Source organism: Ornithodoros turicata, chromosome 1 (assembly GCF_037126465.1).
Source record: "Ornithodoros turicata isolate Travis chromosome 1, ASM3712646v1, whole genome shotgun sequence".
Taxonomy (NCBI): domain Eukaryota; kingdom Metazoa; phylum Arthropoda; class Arachnida; order Ixodida; family Argasidae; genus Ornithodoros; species Ornithodoros turicata.
Window position 1 is genome coordinate 109,002,658 of NC_088201.1, and position 16,748 is coordinate 109,019,405.

Here is a 16,748-nt window from a genome sequence, read left to right on the forward strand (position 1 = left end):
TTCACAAGTCACGAGGCGTCTAACCAAGTCACAAGGGTTAATGGCGAGATACGACGCAGCCATACGTGAATATCTTGTCTCTGGAGTAGCAGAAAAGGTTACCCAGGAAATGGATCAGGCCCAAAATGCAGCACACATATAATACATGCCGCATCACGCAGTCATCAGGGAGGATCGAATAACTACAAAGATGAGGATCGTCTTCGACGCATCCTCTCATGAAGCTGGCACCAGCTCGCTCAATGATAATCTGAACGCGGGCCCAAACCTAAATCCGGATATCATGCCACTACTTATGAACTTCCGCCTTTATCCAGTAGCCTTGGTATCGGATGTACAGAAGGCATTCCTACAGATCGCCATACACGAGGATGACAGAGACGCGCTTAGGTTGCTGTGGTACAGCACCACGCCGGTAGACGGCCAGCTACTGCCTAACGTTGAAACGTGGCGCATGACTAGGGTGACTTTCGGCACGGCCCCTAGCACGTTCCTCCTGGCAGCCACGTTACAGCACCATATCCAGCGGCACGCCAGTGAGCATCCGATACTAGCAAGGATACTTGAAAATTCCATTTACGTGGACGACGTCATTTTTGGTGCGGCGAACGAGGAGGAGGCAGAGGAGATGTACACCGAAACCTTACAGCTGTTTGGAAAGGCTTCCATGAAGCTCCAAAAATGGGGTTCGAACAGTTATGCGATGCGCGAGAAGTTTAAGTCAGAACCGGATGCTGTTTTGATTGGAAACACAACGAAAGTACTTGGCATTCCTTGGAACCAGGAGCAGGATACGCTGTCTCTCCCACTTGACTTCCACCGCACATCAGGAGAGTACAACGGCATGACCACGAAACGACAGGTGCTGCGCTCTGTGGCACAAATATATGACCCATTGGGCTTCATCCTTCCGTACACCGTCACCGGAAAGATGCTCCTACAGGAAATCTGGAAGCACGGGTTGGAGTGGGATGCTCCGCTACCAGATGATATCGCTCGTAAATGGGGCGCTTGGCACAACGAGCTCCAGGATCTCAAAGACATTGAAATACCACGTTGTTACTTACCGGACATGAGCACTGAGATCCAGCCACAGCTACACTTTTTCTCTGATGCTAGCCCCGGCGCGTACGGTACCGTTGTTTATCTACGTCTCGGCGGCTGCGCGGACGGATACAAAACACAACTGATCGCAGCAAGATCAAGAATAGCACCAGTGAAGGAGGTTACTCTAGCTCGTATGGAACTACTTGGTGCGCTGATGTCAGCTCGTCTCGCCAGCTACTTGCGGGACAATTTCAAGCTCACCACCTCAGATTTCTTTTGGACAGATTCAATGATTGCTTTGCAATGGATACGAGGGGACGCAAACCGCTGGCCGCAGTTTGTGCGCAACAGGGTCACAGAAATTCAACAGAAGGTAGAGAAAGATCGATGGAGATACGTGGGAACAGAAGCAAATCCAGCCGACTTGTTGACGCGAGGAACAAGTCCCAAGAAATTGCTTCAGTCCAAGCTGTGGTGGAAAGGACCATCATGGCTGGCGCAATCTGATGACAAATGGCCATCTCCTGAAGTCAATGAGATGACACGCACTCACGTTCATAAAGAGCAGGTTGTGCTCCAAACCATCGCACCATCGTGCTCGGATCCAGTGATGGATCTGGGACGATTCAGCAATGTCAATAACCTCCATCGTGTAACAGCGTGGATAATTCGATTCACCAAGAACTCCAGAGGAATAGGTCGGATCAACGGTCCCTTAAGCGCTAGTGAGATTCAACAGGCCGAACGCTACTGGGTAAGGCAAGAACAAGAATCTGCATTCGCGGACGAAATCAGCGCACTCGGAAGCAACAATGCACTTAAGCGAACATCGAAGTTGAAAGATCTAAGGCCATTTATTGACGACGACGGCATCCTCAGGCTTGGAGGACGAATGGGTGGTAGTCGTCAAACATTTTCGGAATGTCATCCAATCATACTGCCAACTCACTCGCATTATGCTCGCCTTTTAATTTTACAGTCCCATCGACAAGTTTTCCACTGCGGAGTGCGTGACACTTTAGTGCAGCTACGCGAAAGGTTCTGGATACTCCGAGCACGCCAACAAGTCAAGCGAATACTACGAGGTTGCGTGACATGCAGAAGAAACGACGCAAGGCATCTGACACAACCTGATGGCCAACTTCCACCTGACAGAGTGACGATGAGTCATCCCTTCGAGGTCACCGGCATCGATTTTGCGGGACCAGTAATGTTGAAGCGAAGGAGGAACTACCACAAGGGCTACATTGTCCTCTTCACTTGTGCCGTCACAAGGGCTGTGCACCTAGAGCTGTGCGAGGACATGTCGGCGATCAAGTTCTTGCAAGCCTTCCGAAGATTTACAGCTCGTAGGGGAATCTGCCAAACCATCTACTCGGACAATGCCTTGACGTTCAAAAAGGTCGCAAGAGAAATTCGGGACATACAGAGGATCTTAACGGACCCACTGGTGCAGGACTATTCTTCACGTAACGGAATCCGCTGGAAATTCATACCGGAGCGCGCACCATGGTGGGGTGGCTTTTATGAAAGACTGATAAGATCCGTAAAATCAGCATTGAGGAAAACCCTGTCCAGGAACGTCGTAGACTTCATCGAAATGCAAACTCTGCTGGCTGAGGTGGAGGCGATGATGAACTCAAGACCTATAACCTTTGTTTACAACGAAAACTCCGAGCCGACACCACTCACTCCAGCAACCATGATAATGGGAAGACGTCTACTCGCACCACCATCGACGGAATCCACCACATCGCGGAACACAATCCATGACTCATCGTCCACGAAGATAAGGGAGACATGGAAAAGACAGCTGCACTACCTCAATGCAGTATGGAATAGGTGGCAGCAAGAATACCTCTCGGAACTACGTTCTGCATACCACTCCAAAGGGACAAACGACTGCGACGTTCGAACCGGAGATTTAGTTCTCGTCAAAGAGCCCAACTGTCCCAGGCTTCAATGGAAAATGGCCCTCGTTGATAAAGTTTTCACAGGTTCAGATGGACGAGTTAGGGTATGTCTGATTAGGACTCCTGGTAGAACGATACTCAGGAGACCCGTCCAGCACCTCTACAAGCTCGAGTCACAAGAAAAATAGTCGAAATCTTGAAACACTACGTCGTTCTCATCTGTGGGTGGCAGGCTGTTGAATACTATGTTGAAGACGACGACTCAGCGCCTGCACGCCCACGCGATTGCTCACGCTTTTTCATTCTTCTCCCAAGCACCATCCAATAAACATCGTCACCTACTTGCTCTCCCTGTACTGTATTCCAAAGCAGCTTGAGCAGCTACAACAGTAATTTCAAGCCATAACGTAATCATGAGCGTCAAAGTCCTATAACGAGACCTGATTTGTCGTTGATATTTGACACGTTTAATTAACATGGGCACGTTAGATTTATCAAACTGGAAAGCTTCCTGCTTGTGTCGTATTGCGTGATACAAATAACTTCCTGTGTGTTACCCGCTGCAAATTTGCCTGTGTCTTAAAGCAGGCTGGGAATTCGGTTAGTTGACCTGTCACGCCATGGCAGCTTGAGCAGCTACAACAGTAATTTCAAGCCATAACGTAATCATGAGCTTCAAAGTCCTATAACGAGACCTGATTTGTCGTTGATATTTGACACGTTTAATTAACATGGGCACGTTAGATTTATCGAACTGGAAATGCCTCCTGCTTGTGTCGTATTGCGTGATACAAATAACTTCCTGTGTGTTACCCGCTGCAAATTTGCCTGTGTCTTAAAGCAGGCTGGGAATTCGGTTAGTTGACCTGTCACGCCATGGCAGCTTGAGCAGCTACAACAGTAATTTCAAGCCATAACGTAATCATGAGCGTCAAAGTCCTATAACGAGACCTGATTTGTCGTTGATATTTGACACGTTTAATTAACATGGGCACGTTAGATTTATCAAACTGGAAAGCTTCCTGCTTGTGTCGTATTGCGTGATACAAATAACTTCCTGTGTGTTACCCGCTGCAAATTTGCCTGTGTCTTAAAGCAGGCTGGGAATTCGGTTAGTTGACCTGTCACGCCATGGCAGCTTGAGCAGCTACAACAGTAATTTCAAGCCATAACGTAATCATGAGCTTCAAAGTCCTATAACGAGACCTGATTTGTCGTTGATATTTGACACGTTTAATTAACATGGGCACGTTAGATTTATCAAACTGGAAATGCCTCCTGCTTGTGCACACCACACCACCACAGCCAGGCTGGTGACCCACCAGCCCAGCATGGTGGGCCACCAGCCCAGGCCAGAATCCCACCAGTGTGGCCTGGTGGGCCACCAGGCCTAGCCAGAATCCCACCAGCCTGGCCTGGTGGGCCACCACACCGAGCCAGAATCCCACCAGCCCAGCCTGGTGGGCCACCAGGCTTGGCTAGAATCCCACCAGCTCGGCCTGGTGGGCCACCAAGCCTGGTCCGAGTCCACCAGCCAGGGCTGGTGGGCCACCAGCAAATTGTGGTGGACCACCAGGAATTCCTGATGGAATTTTCAATAGGGGGAGATGTCCACCTGATATCCCAAATTGGATCTTTGGATATCCCATGGATTATTGCAGAGCCCGTAGACGTCGCATGTACGTCCTGGCGACTATGATTTGTCCCACTTTTTCCACATTCCACGGACGTCAACTTCGGGATATTTGGATATTCACAGGATGTTCTCAAATCTGCACATATCGCTATAAATGTGTTCTTTCTGAAATGTGCTATAATATACTATGCAGTGGGGTGCCACACATTCTCATAAGATATGTAACAATGTTTTATTTCAAGGCTACATTATGGCTAGGTTTTTGGCACCATAAGCGTATTGTAGTATGGTAAATAGCAGCCCAGAGGCCTTTCGGCCCTAATCCAAGACGAATGCAGACCGCGCGTTAATAAATCTGCTTTCGCCTTTCATCATATAAGACGCAGGCACCCTTTTTGCCCCCCCCCCCACCGCGTACGCGGATTTCAGGAGATACCAGAACGAGCATATACTGAAATACAAATTGTTGGAGTACGTTCATCAAGTGTAGCATGGCGTATGATGTTTGCAACGGTGACAACGTCTTTGCAGTTAGCTTGTCAGTCTGCAAACGACGTCAGCGCATACCTGTGAACGTTCCTCACACCCCATCTTGGCAAATATCGTGTTTTTAACTCCGGCTACCGTGTATACTGTGATTGCTTGGTAAATAAGGTAGTATATAAACCCCAAAATTTTCCCTCTTGCTTAAGTCATGCCACTAGGGGTCACGTGCCCTAGATGTCTCCGAAAAATAACGCGCCCTTGCTCCTTTCTTTTTACATCTATGAGATGTCCCAGGGATATAAAAAGTAAGATATTTTTGAAAGTCACATTGTGGACGTACAGGTAACGTCGCAAATACGTGGCGTACATATGCGACGTGTGCGACCTTTGTGGGACGTACCTGGGATATTTCTGGTTTACTGGGGTACTACGGAAACCGTTGGACGCCTCCTCGGCCTGTCCAACCTACTCCGAGCGTCCCGCCACACTCTCAGCCGTTTCGCAAAACGGACGTTTGGCGGACTCCCGACTTCAGACAGCTCTGCTACCACTGCGGAGAGGCCAACCACGTCTATCGCCGATGTCCCTACCGACGCCTTGGCCTTCCCGGTTTTTCACCCGACGCCCCCGCCCCCAGCGCGGTAGTCGCCCCGCCGCAATTGAAGACTATCTACGGCAGCAGAATGCTTTTACTGGCTCGCGACGCGACCTGTCCCCGAGCGTCCCCCACCGCAGCAGGTCGCCAGGAAGAGCACGTTCACCGTCACCGGCAAGGCGACCTGTGTGGCGCAGCCCTAACCGGGAAAACTGAAGACTGCAGCTCCGGGAGGTGAAGCTGCGGACCGACGACAAGTTACAATTCCTCCAACTAGACGAACAGCAACGCAGCACCAACACGACGCTCGAAAAATTACCAATAACCTGAAAATACTCACCGACGGCCATGAGATGATTGTATTAATCGATACCGGAGCCGACGACTCTGTTAGAAGTGGTAGGTTGGCGAAGAAGCTTCACAAGGTGCAAACGAAGTGGGATGAGCCTGACATCGGCACTACTGCTGGACACGTCGTAACACCGACTGGCACGGCAGTCATACAAGTGCGTGACATCCAGTACGTCGTCAGCTTTGCCGTCTTGCCGAACTGCCCACGAGATGTAATACTCGGAATGGACTCTCTAGTCGAAAACGAAGCAGTCATCGACTTCACGAATGGACTTATCTCTTTTAAAACGCCGGAAGCTACAGAAGACAAGTGGTGGGCACGAATAACCCCGAAGAAGCGCGCAAACACGGACGTAACCGCCGTGACGACTCAGCACGTCAACCTGCCTCCCTTGTCGTCAGTCCTTGTGACCGCTACGTGCGACAGAGCACCAACTGGCTGTTTTTTGGCTGAAGGCGACACGCAACTTCTCCTCGAACGAGGAATTGGGATAGCAAGACGAATTGTGCCCGCAGGAAACGGAATATTCGAACTCCTGGTCACAAATCTTCGCCCGGAGCCACAACACCTCGCAAACGGCACGAAGATAGCCGTCATCGTAGAACAATACTCCACCACGGATGTTTGCCTGATGGACACAGCTCGCATCGCGGTCACCACGGAACACGAGGCCGGACATTTCGACGTAAACCCTGAACTCAATACAACTCAAAAGCAAACCCTTCTCCAGATACTCAACGATTTCAGTGACTGCTTCGCTGCATCGTCGAAAGTAACACAAACGCCCATTGCGAAGCACCGCATCATCGTCGACGAAAAGGCCCGTCCAATTCACCGCATGCCGTACCGGGTCTCCTGCAAAGAGCGAGAAACGATCCGAACGCAAGTAGAAGAGATGCTATGAGATGATATTCTCCAGCCGTCGACCAGTCCGTGGGCGTCGCCGGTGGTACTAGTGAAGAAGAAGGACGGAACACTCAGGGTTCTGCGGCGATTACCGGAAACTCAATGAGATAACGAAGGACGTCTACCCGTTACCGCGCATCGACGACACGCTCGATCGCCTTCCAAACGCAAAATTTTTCTCTTCCATGGACCTCAAGACGGGGTACTGGCAAATTGAAGTCGACGAACGGGATCGTGAGAAGACTGCCTTCGTCACTCCGGATGGACTTTACGAATTCAAGGTTATGCCTTTCGGCCTTTGCACAGCACCAGCGACGTTCCAGCGTGTTATGGATACAGTTCTCGCCGGGTTGAAGTGGCAAACCTGCCTGGTGTACCTCGACGATGTTGTCGTCTTCGCAAGAACTTTCGAAGAACATCTTGAACGGCTAAAGCAAGTCCTCGAGGCTATCAGAACTGCAGGGTTGACGTTGAAGCCTCAGAAGTGCCGATTCGGCTACGAGGAAATCAGATTTCTCGGCCATCTCGTGAGCAGCGACGGCGTACGCCCCGACCCCGAGAAGACGGCGGCCATCGCAAATTACCCTGTTCCTTCTAACGTGAAAGACGTTCGAAGCTTTCTTGGCCTTTGCGCCTACTACCGACGATTCATTCCCAACTGTTCAATAATTGCGTCACCCCTGAATGCCCTCACGAAGGACGGATCCACGTTTATCTGGAGTTAAGCCCAGCAACGGGCGTTTGATGAATTGAAGACACGTCTACAGACCGCGCCCGTGCTTGTCCACTTCGATCCAAACGCCGAAACAGAAATACACACCGACGCAAGCAACGAAGGTCTAGGAGCGGTGCTCGTTCAACTTCACGACGGCGTCGAACGTGTCATCGCTTACGCAAGCAGAACGCTAAGCAAGGCAGAGAAGAACTATTTGACGACCGAAAAAGAGTGCCTTGCACTCGTATGGGCCCTCACAAAGTTGCGTCCCTACCTGTACGGACGGCCGTTCAAGGTGGTAACAGACCACCGTTCTCTGTGCTGGCTGGCTGGTTTAGGGGACCCCTCAGGACGCCTAGCAAGATGGAGCCTCCGACTACAGGAGTATGACGTAACCATCACGTACAAGTCAGGAAGAAAACACAACGACGCCGAATGCCTGTCCCGAGCACCACTCCAGCGACTGGACAACGGTCACGAGGACGACGACACCTTCCTCGGTCTAATGAGCGCAACGCAGTACAAGCAGTACAACGACCCCGAATTGAAGACACTCGTCGACTACCTGCAGGGCCGCGCCGACAATGTTCCTTCCATCTTCAGAAGATCACTCCAAAGTTTTTCCCTACGTAATGGTGTCCTCTACAAAGCAAACAACGCACCACAAGGCGCTACGTGGCTTCTCGTTGTGCCTGGAGAGATGCGCCTCGAGATTCTTAAATCCTGCCATGACGAACCGTCATCAGGTCATTTGGGATACAGCCGGACACTGGCCCGAATAAGGGAAAAGTATCGCACCGCCGTCGGCGCAGTTCGAGCATATTGGGATGGATCTAGTGGGGCCCTTCCCACGTTCGTCTTCCGGAAATCGTTGGATAATAGTCGCCACCGACTACCTGACACGCTATGCCGAGACTAAGGCACTTCCACAGGGGACAGCAACAGAAGTGACGAAGTTCTTCATCGGGAACATCGTACTACGGCACGGAGCCCCGACGGCCTTAATCACCGATAGGGGAACGGCATTTACAAGCAGGCTAACACAAGAAATCCTTCGACTCGCACGACATCGCCACACCGCCCACCGCAGGACAACGGCGTACCATCCGCAGACGAACGGGCTCACCGAACGACTAAACAAAACCCTTGCCGACGTGATTTCAATGTACGTCGACGTCGAGCACAATTCATGGGACGAGATACTGCCTTACATCACGTTCGTCTATAACACGGCTGTCCAGGAAACAACGGGATTCACACCGTTCCGCCTTGCACACGGCCCTGACGCATGGACTATGCTGGACGCGGTGCCGCCCCACGAACCCAGTGATGAGGAAAACGACGTTCTGGTCTTCACACAGCGCACAGAAGAAGCCCGCCAGCTGGCCAGACTACGCATTGGTCAACAGCAACGCATCGATGAAAGAAGATACAATTTGCGCCGACGAGATGTACGCTTCAGTCCAGGCGACTTGGTATGGGTTTGGACGCCGATTCGACGACGAGGCCTTAGCGAGAAGCTACTCAAGCGCTACTTTGGTCCCTACAAAGTACTCCGACGCATTGGAGACCTGGATTACGAAGTGGTACCCGAGGGCACCGTTCCCTCGCGACGCCCCCCGAGGACTGAAATAGTTCACGTCGTTCGACTCAAGCCGTACTACAGCAGGTAGCGCTGTAGACTGGCCGGAAGGAGACAAACACGACGAAAAAAAAAAAAAAAGAAACGCCATCGAGACGATGCCACATCTACGGAGGGGGCAATGCCACGAATCATCTTCGAGAAACATCCAGGGGCGCGTTGTTCACGTTTCTCCCGCATCGTCTTTCGTGTCGTCTTTGGTCATCGTCTCACCGTCTCTTCCGCGAGACGAAAGACCATGCAGCGCAAGCAACAAGTGTGATTGCGCGTGGTCGTCTTCGTTCTCCTCGCACCGAGACTAACAGACGCTACTCTCGGGACCGGACGCCGCCGGACACCTTGTGGAAAGGCACATTTTATACAGTCACGTAATAAAAGGAGCTGTTTATGATATATTACTCTGTCTTTTTCCTAGACTAGCATAAACTTGTAGCGAGTACGAGCTACAACCCTCATCGTAAATTTGAAATAATCGTTGTTAGCAGAGACACGGTCATTCGGGAGGCGCGCGTTTTTCAAATTCAACACTGTCGTCTGCTATCGACTGACGTGCGCTCGGATCTTTTGCTCTTTTTATATACATTACGCTGCCTATTTTAAGTTTTATTCCTATAGTGTTTCCTGTGGAAACACTTGCAGCATTTATCCTCACCTTTCTGGAAGCAGCTAGGTTGTTGGAGTCGGAGGTAGCAAAGAATCGGCCTTCAATTTACAGACATGTCAATGTCTGAAGCGCAGAAGCTGCAGCTGCTCGCGTTTATGGAGCAGAATCCGGAGCTATGCAATACAATACAATACAATAGAAGTTTCATGCCCGGTGAAACGAAGAACGATAGGAAGAAAAAGTGGGAAGAGATCGCTGTAGCCCTAAACTCTCTAGGGGGACTGGTGAAAGACGCAGTTGGGTGGCAGGGACTATGGAAGCAGTGGAGATACCGTGTGCGAAAAACGGTGCGCGCCAACATAATTGCCATTTGTGGTACGGGTGGCGGCGGCGGCGCTATTGTAAACCCCGGCACAGAGCCCGGCGAGGAGACAACAACACGCGTCGTCGATATCGCAGGGTCCTTGCGTGGTTTCGACGCCCGTGTCATGGCCCTTGTAGGCTGGGACACTGTATCGGGCGCAGCAGGAGCTGCACGACTAAGTATGGCGGGCAACGTTACACAAGTGCCACAAGTGGTAAGAAAAAGTTACTCTAGATAAAGCTAGCCTTCCAACGAATTCGTTACGTTTACCTACACAGCCAGTGTCAGAACAAGCTGACCAACCAGAGACCGAAAGAGACAATGGCAGTGTCCCAGCAGCAACAGGCCCTACGGCGAGGAATTGCGTAACTTCTTTGCCTATCCATATAACTTAACGAGCAAACTGTCACAGGTGCTTCACTACACCGATGCTGCAGTAGCAAGAACTTCTGCAGCTGCACCCCAGCAGGAAACTGAGGCTACCGCAGCAGCAGTGCCAGACGTATCAGGCACACAGCGTGGTAGAATAGGGCCATGCCGAAGGAGGAGGAGGCGGGTCCCCGCACCAATAGCAAATCGCATTCTGGAGGTGCAGGAGCGGATTGCTGCGGAAATAACGCAGCTCCGGGAGGTAAGGAAGTGGCCAGATACAGTTGACGCAGCACAGGTGCAGTGCTGGTGAAATCAATTAGAATCAGTTAATCAGTTAGAGTCAATTAAGTGAACATATTTACTTCAATTGAATAATCAAAAGTGAAAGTTTACACATAAACCCAAACGACAGTAAATGCACTTTTTTAAATTCCATACCTGTGAAGCTTCATGGTCATCACAAACTCATCATCCAAAACACATACATATACAAAGAAAGATTACATGGGGAAGGGCTGTTAGATTGTTTGCTTTCGCTTGTGTGCAGATCATCACTCCAATGGCTCAAGCCGTGACAGAGTACTTCAGGTACAAGATTGAAAATGAAAGGAACGCCAACAATAATATCCAAGGTGGGTCATTCTTTGTATTACTACTTATGCATCTTCATTGCAGTTTAATACTCAAAGTCTCCCCGTGATGTACTTGTGGGAAATGTTGCAAGAGACACTGTTTTCATGTGAAATATATTTTTCATTTGGAACGACAAGAGCCAATGAAAATATTTTGCAAAATATGAAGTTTTGGAGTATATGGAAAACATATACAAATTGTAAACATAACACAGTTACATAACTTTGCACATTTCTTGTTAACGTGAAAAACACAAAATCAGTAAGAGAAATAACATTCACAGTGACCAAAAAGAATTAATAGTAAACAGAATAGTGAGTGCAATACGTTACAGCACCTGTGAAAAGAAGACACAATGACAACAAATACACTTAATGGAATGACATGGTCAAACTGAGGAACTCAGCATACTCTTAATTTCTGACATCCGCTTTTGTGGTGTTTTGAGGGTGTCTACCAACCTGGAAACGCAGGACTTGTCAGGGAATTTTCATGTGACTGGGAAACTCAGGAAAATTGGCAAAAATCAGTTGAAGCCAAGCGAAATTGAACCTTTGTATGCAATAAGGGGATAAGTCGAAAATCTCAAACAGAGAAAACGGGCCTGATTTGATTGTCTGTCCCATTGACGCACATGCATTTCCCATTCCTTACCCTCCTGTAGCGTGCCAATAAATTGCAATACGATCCTAAATTTTCTTTGGCAGATACATACTGGTATGTAGATGTCATTGCAGCAAGAATAGTAAAAGCGGGATAAGTTCCCTTTTGTTTTGGTCAGGATTTTCCTTGAAAGGGGAAGTGAAAACGTGAAAATGTCAGGCAATTTGAAGGCTGCAATTTGGTAGACACCTTGGTTGCACCATGGTTTTGGTGGAAATCAATCCTAAATAAAATGTCACAAAGTCCTTTAAATTAGAATGTACGAATTAGAAATCATGTGGTCCCTGTACTTTTATGCCATACACATTTAAAAATATCTGTTAACAACTTGTTGCCTACGGTGCACTGCCTGAGCAGTCAGTGATGCACTGCTCTCTACATCATCCCATTCATCCTCGGGAGCAGCAGGAGGATCGGGATCGGAGCCTTCATCTTCGTGTTCAGGATCTTGCAAATTGTAGTCAATGCACATATTATGCAAAACTGCACATGCAGTGATAATATTGCATGCCCTGTCAGGTGCAAAGTGCAAGGTCCTGTAGCGATGCAGACAGCGGAAGCGCATCTTCAAAACTCCAAAACACTGTTCAATTCGAACCCGGGTCTTGCAGTGGGCTTTGTTGTATGCCTGGTCCTTCTGTGTTGCAGGAGAACGAACAGGAGTCGAGAGCCACGGTTCAAGAGGGTACCCCAGATCTCCTGCACAGAAGAGAGGAAGCTATAGTTACTGAAATTGTTTGATGGATGTTAAACTTGTGAGCTCATGACATCAGTAGACAAACTGTTCTGAAAAATATTTAATATTTATGTAGTTTCTATAAAATAAACCTGACCTGCACCTTCCCATGGAAGGTGTGCCTATTTACTCTGTGAATATACCAATTCCGAAGTCGTCTAATTCTGCAGTTAATACATCTGCTGTATGCAATGATGTATACAACAACAGCATCAAATACTTTTATGTTGACGTGTACACAAAGCATGCTACTCTACTAAAAAATTCAAAACCAAGCTGCATATCTGTTTCCATATTGGCCTCTACTTCTAGTAAAACCAGCGGTATGGCCGAGCAGGTTAAGGCCTCCCGTTTATTGGTAATAACGGAGGTTGTGCTGAAGACTGGGAGGTTTGAATCCTACCACAGGCTGTGATGTCTGAAGTTTTCCTTAGGATTTCCCGAAGACACAGTCCCCCCCGATGTCGGCCCAGGATGCATACTAACCCCCCTGTCCCCCACTTCTTCCTGCTTACTATAAGTGCATTTCTGAGGATCATTACTGAAGCAGTTGAGACAAATGTTCCACATACCTAACAGCCACTCGCCCTCAGCAAATGTCGTCGGTGCTCGCAGACGGACTTCGCACATGCTCCACACTGAGGAGTCGTGGCAGCTCCCTGGGTACGTGGCGTCAATGTGAAGAAATCTGCGATTGGCATCACAGATCTGCAAATAACATAATTTAGGCAGCCAAATTTGAATAAAAGCTCAGCACGTTGTCACTGTCATAGCAACTCTAAATCAGAATCACACTCTCACCCCTAGCACGTTGAGGGCATGGTATCCCTTGTGGGAATAATAATTCCCATCAACAAAGCGGGGGTCACTGCGACTCGGGGCGATGATGGCTATTGCAGTACCGTCAATTGCACCTGCATGATAAGAACAGCACCTGTCATTTATTTAAGAAACACCATATGAACACTAATGTAAAAGGACTGTCATTTAAATTTACCAAGTCATCCGGGTATCCCTGCTATGGCATAGAAGTCCCGTTTGATGGCCACCTTCTCTTCTGTGGATGCCGGGAACTTCAGATATCTCTGTCCCAAATTTTTTATTATGGCTAGGCTGACAGCATGGATAGCCTCGGAGACCGGGCGCTTTGTAGTGGCGATGAATTCATCACTGGCGATGTTGTCCAGGAATGCTCCTGTTGCATAAAATCTGAGCGCCATCAGGACCCTCTGATCCACCGACAGAGTTGTGCTGCGCCACTGCTGGGCTATAAGTGGAGACTTATTTCAGAATGATCCCAAAAACTTGGCTGTTCATAATTACTTATCTATTAGCTTTTCAACCACTTCCTCTTGGAATCGCAACGCAATGATCAAAGCAAAACCTGCTGTTACGCGAGTGTAGGCTGTTGTTTTATTGTTTTCTTATTCCTGTCAACTGGAACCAGAACATCAGGGAAATAATGCTAATGAATGCAGATTTTTACCGCTTTATTGCGATAGCTGACGTACAACCAAACCTCATGAATGCTCCGAAGTTATATTTCCCTTACATTTATCGCAGTGCTGTCGGTTTTCACTGCACAGGCTCAGTTTCACCAACGTCAGTTTAGCCACATTCAAACAGAGATTAGGTTCACTCAGACTTAGTCGTTCTGTGGTCCGCACTGTAATATCAGCTGACGGCATTTTCCTGGAATCTTCGCGAATACTAGCATTCATGATGCAGAACTGAAGGATAACTTGAAGTTTAGGACCTGTTACGACTTGCTTAAAGACTCCGTGTTACGATTGGACTCCTTTCCGTCAACACTGACTAAAGTTACTGGAATTCACCTTGCGTCCTTGTCAATTCGTTTCAAAAGAGCCTCACTGTCTTTGAAACCCGTTAATGAAACCGTGCACTGCTCTCGGGTTGTATTGTAGCCGACCTTGGTGAAACACGTCCTATATTAAAACACACAAAAGAAACTCACATCGGCGGAAGTCATCAGCAACGGCGTCGCACACTAGAGCCGTGCACCATCCGCGGATGGAAGCGGATATCCGCGGATATCCGCAATATACTTGCGGATTCGGATGAAAATTTAGCACTTTCTGCGGTGTGCGGATCGGATGCGGATGGCTCGAGGTCGGATGCGGATCGGATGCGGATACGAAGGCACCGGATCGGTAGCGGATCGGATGCGGATATACCGCGTGCTGTCATTTTTCCACCCGCAATTTATTTGTATTGTGCGCCGACAGCCGACAGCGAGCGCATGCTCTGGTTCACCTTTGACCATGCACGGCGCCAAGACGGGAGAGGAGGCATTCAGGCGTCTCGAACCGCGCGAGCGCCGACGAGGTAGCGTTCCACGCGTTCCAGAAGTCTCTCCATATCGCGTTTGTTGAAAGGTTTACCTTTGCTTGTCGTCATGACTGAGTCCTTCCGTGACAGCATGGAGGCATCCGAAATTATACCAACATGCTTCCGGCGGTCTTTACGCGTCTTTCGAAACGTGCGGATTTTTGCGGATCGGATGCGGATGGTGCGTTTTGCTCAGCGGATCGGATGCGGATGTAAACTGTTGTGTATGGTGCGGATGCGGATCGGATACGGATAACGTATGCGCGGATGCGGGTCGGATGCGGATGCAAAAAAACTCATCCGCGCAGGGCTCTATCGCACACCTCCCGGGCAGCAGCCTTCGATAACCGAAAATGGCCGATGAACTCCTCTTCTGTCACACTGCTGTCGAAGGCATCGCGGTGTTCACGAAAATGTCGCGAAGATTCGCTGTCGCTGACCCCTTCGTCAGCAAGAAAGGCGTAGAGTTCCGCCATGTTTCCTCGATGTGACGACGCTGACGACCAAAGACTCAAATTCTAGCGTCTCACGCGCTGCGTCTCCTCGCGACCACAAATTAGTCACGCCATGACCATGGCAGAGTGGCGAGCAAGCTGCCTCGTAGCGGAAGAGACGAATGGCTCCACGTGACCGCGCCGTTGGCATGGCAACGAAGACCAAAGACGACGCGCGGCTGCCGTGAGCAACCCGCCCCAGGGCAGGCACGAAATCCCGGCGCGTGCTGAAGAAGAGGCAAGAAGCTTCCAGACACATCGCCTGCTCTCTGGCAAACGCACGTGCTGTGTAGACTTTTCGGCGTGACGCTTAAATGCTTGTGCGCTCCAAGCTGCAGCATTCTTGCTTTGGACTCAGTTGTGTTCAGAGAGCTATCGCTCTTGTGTTTTTGCTACCAAGTAGTTTAATAAACCGTTTGCTGTTTATTCGACGACTCGCCGGCCCATTTCGCTTCGTGACACTATTCACATTCCAAGGTGAGATTAGGTACAAGATAATACTGGCAGTTATTTCCTTGGTCACCAAAGCAATAAACACGCCCCAGAGGTTGAAAGACCCAAGGTGTCATAAAGGAGGGGTTAAGAAGTTTTGGGTCAGAACATATCAGCAAAGTTTACTTGAGTTCACCAAAGTTCACCAAACATTGCTTGACACCAAGAAATTGCAAATAAAATATATGCGGAAGTATGGCGGATGAAGTTTATTCCTTTCACTTGTACGGCTCCGTTCAGAATACGCGTTTCACTTACTGCTAATACTAAAGTACTTTAAAGAGTATCTTAAATGCTTGAGTATCTAGTACTTTATCTTTCTAGTAGTATCAAATTACTTTTAGTTTAGAGTGTTTTGTACTACATTTTGAATACTTTTTACACTGTGTATTTAGCAGAATATTTTCGTGCAGTATTTTGTACATGTCGGGCCTGGTGTTATGATGCTTCTTCGAAAGAACAACACCCACTGCTGTTCATTTTGCAAGAATGCTTGCACACGTGCTCTGTAGGAGTCACGGGGCAATGCTTGAAGCTCTTCCAAGCTTCATTGCTTTTTCCAAGCTATCTGAAGTGTCAGCATACATGATCTGAAATGGATCATTACATTGTAAATGACATTTGACAGTAACATAAAAAATAGTATATGGCAAAGCAACTGTATAAGAGAATTTACGTTTTCTTTTCTTTTTCTCGAAAAGAATTGCTCTACTGTTTGCTTTTTTTCTTTTGCTCTTGTTGCTCTACCG

The 16,748-nt window shown here is 48.8% G+C and overlaps 1 protein-coding gene and 1 long non-coding RNA gene across 2 annotated transcripts; one reads left to right on the forward strand and one right to left on the reverse strand.

Moving 5' to 3' along the window:
• The first annotated feature begins 145 nt into the window (after positions 1-145).
• LOC135382549 (uncharacterized) lies at positions 146-3,148 on the forward strand. The gene has a single exon (XM_064612597.1). It carries the CDS (start codon positions 146-148, stop codon positions 3,146-3,148), a length of 3,003 nt encoding a protein of 1,000 aa, XP_064468667.1.
• Positions 3,149-12,583: 9,435 nt separating this feature from the next.
• Positions 12,584-13,576, reverse strand: LOC135367616 (uncharacterized). Its single transcript, XR_010414499.1, has 3 exons — positions 13,466-13,576; positions 13,237-13,372; positions 12,584-12,627 (listed from the first exon to the last, which is right to left on the reverse strand). It is a non-coding gene; the product is annotated as an uncharacterized LOC135367616 (long non-coding RNA).
• Positions 13,577-16,748: the final 3,172 nt, after the last annotated feature.